General features: G+C 50.2%; 1 protein-coding gene across 1 annotated transcript in view; it reads right to left on the bottom strand.

Moving 5' to 3' along the window:
- Positions 1-22: 22 nt before the first annotated feature.
- LOC119956564 (desumoylating isopeptidase 1-like) overlaps positions 23-9088 on the bottom strand; it is a 35862-nt gene continuing 26796 nt past the window's right edge. Inside the window, exon 5 of the mRNA XM_038783865.1 lies at positions 23-149. Within this exon, the coding sequence (XP_038639793.1) occupies positions 23-149 (127 nt within the window). The remainder of the gene's footprint in view (positions 150-9088) is intronic.

Below are 9088 nucleotides of genomic sequence, written 5' to 3'. Positions count from 1 at the left end.
GAAACCTATAGGGCGACAGTACTCACGTTGATAAGACCTCAGAAGGCAGGTCAGTGATGTAGGATGGAATCTTCTTCCCTGTGAGGAACTGGGCAACTTCATTACTGAACGTATTGCAGTTATGTTCAAACAGCTTGTAGCACTCCCCCCTGGAATGAAAGGATAAAATGAGACATTGCACAGAAAGCACAACAATTAGCCATGATGGAATTGCCCTGTAATGTCCAGGGATGTTTCCAGGTTAGGTGGGGGTTACAGAGATAGGGCAGGAGTGGGCCTGGGTGGGGGTCTCTTTCAGAGGGTCGGTTTAGACCCAATGGGCCAAATACCTCCTCTTGCACCGTAGAGATTCTATGATTACAGCACAGGAGGCTACTCAGCCCATTGGCTGTGCTGTCTCTTTGGAAGACCGATTTAGCTGGTCCCAGTCGAGGCCCTTTCCTCATAGCCGTGTACATGTCCCACCTGAAGTGCTTATTCAACTCTCTTCTCAAAGCCATGACTGAATCTTTCTCCACCACAATGCCACGCACCACATCTCCGATCCACCACATTGCCACGCACCACATCCCCGATCCACCGCATTGCCACGCACCACATCCCCGATCCACCGCATCCCCGATCCACCGCATTGCCACGCACCACATCCCCGATCCACCACATCTCCGATCCACCGCACTGCCACGCACCACATCCCCGATCCACCACATCCCCGATCCACCGCATTGCCACGCACCACATCCCCGATCCACCGCATTGCCACGCACCACATCCCCGATCCACCGCATTGCCACGCACCACATCCCCGATCCACCGCATTGCCACGCACCACATCCCCGATCCACCGCATTGCCACGCACCACATCCCCGATACACCGCATCTCCGATCCACCGCACTGCCACGCACCACATCCCCGATCCACCGCATCTCCGATCCACCGCATTGCCACGCACCACATCTCCGATCCACCGCATTCCCACGCACCACATCTCCGATCCACCGCATTCCCACGCACCACATCCCCGATCCACCACATCCCCGATCCACCGCATTCCCACGCACCACATCCCCGATCCACCGCATTGCCACGCACCACATCCCCGATCCACCGCATTGCCACGCACCACATCACCGATCCACCGCATTGCCACGCACCACATCCCCGATCCACCACATTGCCATGCACCACATCTCCGATCCACCACATTCCCACGCACCACATCCCCGATCCACCACATCCCCGATCCACCACATTGCCATGCACCACATCTCCGATCCACCACATTCCCACACACCACATCCCCGATCCACCACATTGCCACGCACCACATCCCCGATCCACCACATTGCCACGCACCACATCCCCGATCCACCGCATTCCCACGCACCACATCCCCGATCCACCGCATTGCCACGCACCACATCCCCGATCCACCACATTGCCATGCACCACATCTCCGATCCACCACATTCCCACGCACCACATCCCCGATCCACCACATTGCCACGCACCACATCCCCGATCCACCACATTGCCACGCACCACATCCCCGATCCACCACATTGCCATGCACCACATCTCCGATCCACCACATTCCCACGCACCACATCCCCGATCCACCACATTGCCACGCACCACATCCCCGATCCACCGCATTGCCACGCACCACATCTCCGATCCACCGCATTGCCACGCACCACATCTCCGATCCACCGCATTGCCACGCACCACATCCCCGATCCACCGCATTGCCACGCACCACAGTCCCGATCCACCGCATTGCCACGCACCACATCTCCGATCCACCGCATTGCCACGCACCACATCCCCGATCCACCGCATTGCCACGCACCACATCCCCGATCCACCGCATTGCCACGCACAACATCCCCGATCCACCGCATTGCCACGCACCACATTCCCGATCCACCGCATTGCCACGCACCACATCCCGAATCACCGCATTCCCACGCACCACATCCCCGATCCACCGCATTGCCACGCACCACATCCCCGAATCACCGCATTGCCACGCACCACATCCCCGATCCACCACATTGCCACGCACCACATCCCCGATCCACCACATTGCCACGCACATCCCCGAATCACCGCATTGCCACGCACCACATCTCCGATCCACCACATTGCCACGCAGCACATCCCCGATCCACCACATTGCCACGCACCACATCACCGATCCACCGCATTGCCACGCACCACATCCCCGATCCACCGCATCCCCGATGCACCACATCCCCGATCCACCACATCTCCGATCCACCGCATTGCCACGCACCACATCCCCGATCCACCGCATTGCCACGCACCACATCCCCGATCCACCGCATTGCCACGCACCACATCCCCGATCCACCGAATTGCCACGCACCACATCCCCGATCCACCGCATTGCCACGCACCACATCCCCGATCCACCGCATTGCCACGCACCACATCCCCGATCCACCGCACCCCCGATCCACCGCATTGCCACGCACCACATTCCCGATCCACCACACTGCCACGCACCACATCCCCGATCCACCGCATTGCCACGAACCACATCCCCGATCCACCGCAACCCCGATCCACCGCAACCCCGATCCACCACATCCCCGATCCACCACATTGCCACGAACCACATTCCCGATCCACCGCATTGCCACGCACCACATTCCCAATCCAGCGCATTGCCACGCACATTCCCGATCTTGACCATTCACTGTGTAAACATTTTCCCTCGTGTCACCATATCCGTCTGCCATTCACCTTAAATCAGTTTGTTTCCAATACCAGATAGGGTCAGGTACCAGTTTTTCTCCAGAGATCGATCCTGTCTGTATCCCCTCATGATTTTGACCACTTCTATTAAATCTCTTTTGCTCCAAGGATTATCGTAAAAACCCATCTGCTTCATTCATGTCCTTTCGGGAAGGAAGTCGGTCACTGTTATCTGGTCTGGCCTACATGTGACTCCAGACCCACAGCAATGTCTTAAATGCCCTCAGAGGTGGCCAGGTGTAGACCATCCTGTTTGTAATGGTTCCACCGCCCCCAGAACCACAGGACAGTCAGAGTAGAAACTCAAGAATAGTCAGAATGAATACGTGGCTTGAGAGATGGTGCAGGAGGGAGGGGTTCAGATTTTTGGGACATTGGAACCGGTTCTGGGGTGGTGGGACCATTACAAACCAGATGGTCTACACCTGGGCAGGACTGGAACCAATGTCCGAGGGGGTGCTTTTGCTAACACTGTTGGGGAGGTTTCAAACTAATGTGGCAGGGGGATGGGAACCAGATTAGGAAGTTAGACGTCAGTAAAGAAGCAGCAACTAACGCCAGTAAGGTACGAGATAATAAACTCAATGTGACTAAGGGGAAGAGTCGACAGGGAAGAGATGATGAACACAAAGGGACAGGGGATCTGAGGTGCATTTGTTTTAACGCGAGAAGTGTAGCAGGTAAGGCAGATGAACTTTTGGCTTGGATCAGTACCTGGGAATATGATGTTATTGGTATTACTGAGACTTGGTTGAGGGAAGGGCAGGACTGGCAACTGAATATCCCAGGGTATAGATGCTTCAGGAGGGATAGCGAGGGAAGTAGAAGGGGGGGGAGGAGTTGCATTACTCATCAGAGATGATATCACAGCTGTGATTAAGGAGGGCATGATGGAGTATTCGAGCACTGAGGCAATATGGGTGGAGCTAAGAAATAGGAAGGGTGCAGTAACATTGTTGGGACATTACTACAGGCCTCCCAAGAGTGAGCATGAATTAGAGGTACATATATGCAGACAGATTATAGAAAAATGTCAGAGCAATAGGGTGGTTGCGATGGGAGATTTTAACTTCCCCAACATTGAATGGGATTTGTGTACTGTTGGAGGCGTAGATGGAGCAGAATTTGTAAGGAGCATCCAGGAGAGTGTTTTAGAGCAGTATGTAAATAGTCCAACTCGGGAGGGGGCCATACTGGACCTGGTATTGGGGAATGATCCCGGCCAGGTGGTTGATGTTTCAGTCGGTGATTACTTTGGGAATAGCGATCACAATTCCGTAATTTTTAGAATACTCATGGACAAGGACAAGAGTGGTCCTAAAGGAACACTGCTAAATTGGGGAAAGGCAGAGTATAACAAAATTCGGCAGGAGCTAGGGAATGTGGATTGGGAGCAGCTGTTTAAGGGTAAATCCACATTTGAAATGTGGGAGTCTTTTAAGGAAAGGTTGATTAGAGTGCAGGACAGACATATCCCTGTGAAAATGAGAGATAGAAATGGCAAGATTAGGGAACCATGGATGACGGGTGAAATTGTGAGACTAGCTAAGATGAAAAAGGAATCATACATAGGATCGAGGCAACTCAAAACTGATGAAGCTTTGGAGGAATATCGGGAAAGTAGGACAAATCTCTAACGCGCAATAAAGGGGGCTAAAAGGGGTCATGAAATATCTTTGGCTAACAGGGTTAAGGAAAATCCCAAAGCCTTTTATTCGTATGTAAGGAGCAAGAGGGTAACTTGAGAAAGGATTGGCCCACTCAAAGACAAAAGAGGGAATTTATGCGTGGACTCAGAGGAAATGGGTGAGATTCTTAATGAGTACTTTGCATTGGTATTCACAAAGGAGAGGGACAAGACGGATGTTGAGGCTAGGGATGGATGTTTAAATACTCTAGGTCAAGTTGTCATACGGAAGGGGGAAATTTTGGATATTCTAAAAGACATTAAGGTGGACAAGTGCCCAGGACCGGATGGGATCTATCCCAGGTTACTGAGGGAAGCGAGGGTCAAAATAGCTGGGGCCTTAACAGATATCTTTACAGCATCCTTGAGCATGGGTGAGGTCCTGGAGGACTGGAGAATTGCTAATGTTGTCCCTTTGTTTAAGAAGGGTAGCAGGGATAATCTTTGAGGAAGTGACAAAGTTAATTGATGAGGGAAGGGCTGTAGATGTCATATACATGGACTTTAGTAAGGCGTTTAATAAGGTTTCCCATGGCAGGTTGATGGAAAAAGTGAAGTCGTATGGGGTTCAGGGTGAACTAGCTAGATGGATAAAGAACTGGCTGGGTAACAGGAGACAGAGAGTAATGGTGGAAGGGAGTGTCTCAAAATGGAGAAGGGTGACTAGTGGTGTTCCACAGGGATCCGTGCTCGGACCACTGTTGTTTGTGATCTACATAAATGACCTGGAGGAAGGTATAGGTGGTCTGATTAGCAAGTTTGCAGATGATACAAAGATTGGTGGAGTTGCAGATAGCGAGGAGGACTGTCAGAGAATACAACAAAATATAGATAGATTGGAGTGTTGGGCAGAGAAATGGCAGATGGAGTTCAATCCAGGCAAATGCGAGATGATGTATTTTGGAAGATCAAATTCAAGAGCGGACTATATGGTCAATGGAAGGGTCTTGGGGAAAATTGATGTACAGAGAGATCCGGGATTTCAGGTCCATTGTACCCTGAAGGTGGCAACACAGGTTGATAGAGTGGTAAAAAAGGCATACAGCATGCTTGCCTTCATCGGACGGGGTATTGAGTACAAGAGTCGGCAGGTCATGTTACAGTTGTATAGGACTTTGGTTAGGCCACATTTGGAATACTGCGTGCAGTTCTGGTCGTCACATTACCAGAAGGATGTGGATGCTTTGGAGAGGGTGCAGAGGAGGTTCACCAGGATGTTGCCTGGTATGGAGGGGCTAGCTATGAAGAAAGGTTGAGTAGATTAGGATTGTTTTCATTGGAAAGACGGAGGTTGAGGGGGGACCTGATTGAGGTCTACAAAATTATGAGAGGTATGGACAGGGTGGATAGCAACAAGCTTTTCCCAAGAGTGGGGGTGTCAGTTACAAGGGGTCACGATTTCAAGGTGAGAGGGGGAAAGTTTAAGGGAGATGTGCGTGGAAAGTTTTTTTACGCAGAGGGTGGTGGGTGCCTGGAACGCTTTACCAGCGGAGGTGGTAGAGGCGGGCACGATAGCATCATTTAAGAGGCATCTAGACGGGTATATGAACGGGCGGGAACAGAGGGAAGTAGACCTTGGAAAATAGGAGACAGGTTTAGATAAAGGATCTGGATCGGCGCAGGCTGGGAGGGCCGAAGGGCCTGTTCCTGTGCTGTAATTTTCTTTGTTCTCTTTGTTAATAAATGATGACCCAGCCAGCGACGGCTACATCTCATACATGAATAAAGAAAAATAAAAGAACAGCTCCTGCATCTCTAATTTATCCATGCAACTTGGGCGGCACGGTAGCACAGTGGTTAGCACTGTTGCTTCACGGCGCCAGGGTCCCAGGTTCGATTCCCCGCTGGGTCACTGTCTGTGCGGAGTCTGCACGTTCTCCCCGTGTGTGCGTGGGTTTCCTCCGGGTGCTCCGGTTTCCTCCCACAGTCCAAAGACGTGCTGGTTAGGTGAATTGGACATTCTGAATTCTCCCTCCGTGTACCTGAACAGGTGCCGGAATGTGGCGACTAGGGGATTTTCACAGTAACTTCATTGCAGTGTTAATGTAAGCCTACTTGTGACAATAAAGATTTTATTAATATAACTGGACTCCCACATGCCTGGAGCAATTCTAGTACATCTTTGCTGAGCGCCCCCTCTGGGTCTTCACCTTCTTCCCAAAATTCACATCTCAGGTTCAACACCCAGTTTGGGCTAAGGTTTAGCTGTGGAGGAATCAGCACCGTCAAACTCCACTCCAGTAGATACCAGAGAGAACAGGTTTGACCTACCGTGAATTAACCAAGTTTGAGTGTATTTCACATTGCTCATTCCATACATTTACCCAGATAAGTGTGAAACGGTCATTTCATTTCAATGCGCTTGGCCAACATGGCCAAGCCTGTAGCTTCAGGGCAATTGAGTCTCTGTCAGCTGTGAACATAAAAGATCCAACAGCATTTAAAGGGCAGAAAGGTCCTCACAGTGGGCACGCCGTTTTAATCCTTCACCCAACATTGAAACCAGATTGATTTGGCTTCTGGATAACCTGGCCAAATCTGTGAAAGGGCCAGAAACATGGCACGTGAATCTCAGTGTAGAGACGCGTGAAGTGATGCAGTTTGGGAGGCCCAATATCATAGAATCCCTTCAGTACAGAAGGCCATTCGGCCCATTGAGTCTGCACCGGCCCTTTGAAAGAGTACCCTACCCAGGTTCACTCACCCATCCACCCAGCCCTATTCCCGTTACCTAACCCACACATTCCTGGGAACTAAGGGGCAATTTAGCATGGCCAATCCACCTAACCCGCACAACTTTGGGCTGTGGGAGGAAACCGGAGCGCCCGGAGGAAACCTACGCAGACACGGGGAGAAAGTGCAAACTCTACACAGTCACCCAAGGCCAGAATTGAACCCGGGTCCCTGGTTCTGTGAGGCAGCAGTGCTAACCACTGTGCCACCCCTGGGAAGACAGTAGATAAGGGAAAGACAGTAGTTGCAATTTATCTGGATGGACTAAGGCTAGTTAGTGTGGAATCAGGGAACAAGTGGCAGGATGGATCACTGGCTGACCTCAAGGCAGAAAGGAGAGAGTGGGAGGGAAGGGTAGTTATTCAGAGTGGCAGAATGTGATAAAAAGGTGGCCTTTCACAAGGATCAGTGCTGGGACCATCGCTCTTAATAATTTATATTAACGATTTCAACTGCTGAAACAAATTAAAACGCCATTAATTAATTTGAGGGTGTCCCCAAATTCATAGAATTTACAGTGCAGAAGGAGGCCATTTGCATATTGGGTCTGCACCAGCCCTTGGAAAGAGCACCCCACTTAAGCCCACGCCTCCACCCTATCCCCGTAACCCCACCTAGTGAGGGATAGTCAATACGGAGAAGGACGGCAACAAATTAGTGGAGGACATTTACCGCAGAATGGGGCAATAATCGACAAACGAATTTCAACACATCAAAGTGTGATGCAGTTCATTTTGGAAGGAGCAGGAGGAACGGTCACTTACTATTTGGAAGATGTGAGTCGATGTGGGGTAGAGGAATGCAAATAAACTAATTGGATGGAATTGAAAAGTAGGGAAATTATGCTAAACCTGTATCAAAGCTTGGTTAGGCCACACTCAAGTATACAGTGAGCCGGTTGCCATAGAATTAAAAGAATATGCTGTCAGAAAATACAAATGTACCAGCAAACAGAGTCAGAGGAGGAAAAAGTAATAAAAGGCTTAATTAAAGGCATTCAGAACAAATGGAAATTGATGGCATAATCATAAGTATATGGATATGATATGGCAGCCATTACAGAGATGTATTTGCAATGTCACCCGAGGAAGGAGCAGCGCTCCGAAAGCTTGTGTTTGAAACAAACCTGTTAGACTTTAACCTGGTGGTGTAAGACTTCTTACTGTGCTCACCCCAGTCCAACGCCGGAATCTCCACATCATGGTTACCAGAGTTGGGGACAGAACATTTAGGGTAGGGAGAAGGGTAGCTCTAGTGAAATATAATCGTGGATCAGCAGATCAAGATATAGTCAGTTGGGTGGAGGCAAGAAATAGCAAAGGAGGAAAATCCCAGCCAGGTGTGATTTAGAGGCCCCCCCCTAGTGGCCACACTGTAGGACAGAGTATGAATCAAGAAATTAAAAGGGAGGTTTGTTCGGAAGTTACTGCAAGAATCATGGGCAATTTAAATTCCCATTTGGATTGGGAGAATCAAAGAGGCGAAGGTAGCCGTGAGGAGAGTGCACAAGAGTGTATTCAAGACAGTTTCGTAGAACATGTTCTGGAACCTACCAGATCTAAAAACAGCCTTTTCCCTGTGATGTGAAAAGGTTTACCCAACAGGTGCTGGAATGTGGCGACTAGGGGCTTTTAACGGTAACTTCATAGTTGTGACAATAAAGGGTTAAAAAAAAAGTGGGTAGGGGAAAGTTTAGAATGTGCGAGGCAAGTTTTTTTTACACAGAGGGTGGTAAATATATGGAACGCGCTGCCTGGGGAGGTCGGCGGAGCAGGTACGACAGCGGCATTTAAGGGGCATCTGGACAAATAGGTGAATAGGGTGAGAATGGAAGGATGCAGACTCCGTAAATGCAGACGGTTTTAGTTTAAGCAGGTACCAT

This window comes from Scyliorhinus canicula, chromosome 23, assembly GCF_902713615.1.
Source record: "Scyliorhinus canicula chromosome 23, sScyCan1.1, whole genome shotgun sequence".
In the NCBI taxonomy this organism is placed as follows: Eukaryota; Metazoa; Chordata; class Chondrichthyes; order Carcharhiniformes; family Scyliorhinidae; genus Scyliorhinus; species Scyliorhinus canicula.
The sequence above is the reverse complement of the archived record's forward strand: the minus strand, read 5'-3'. Positions and strand labels throughout refer to the sequence as shown.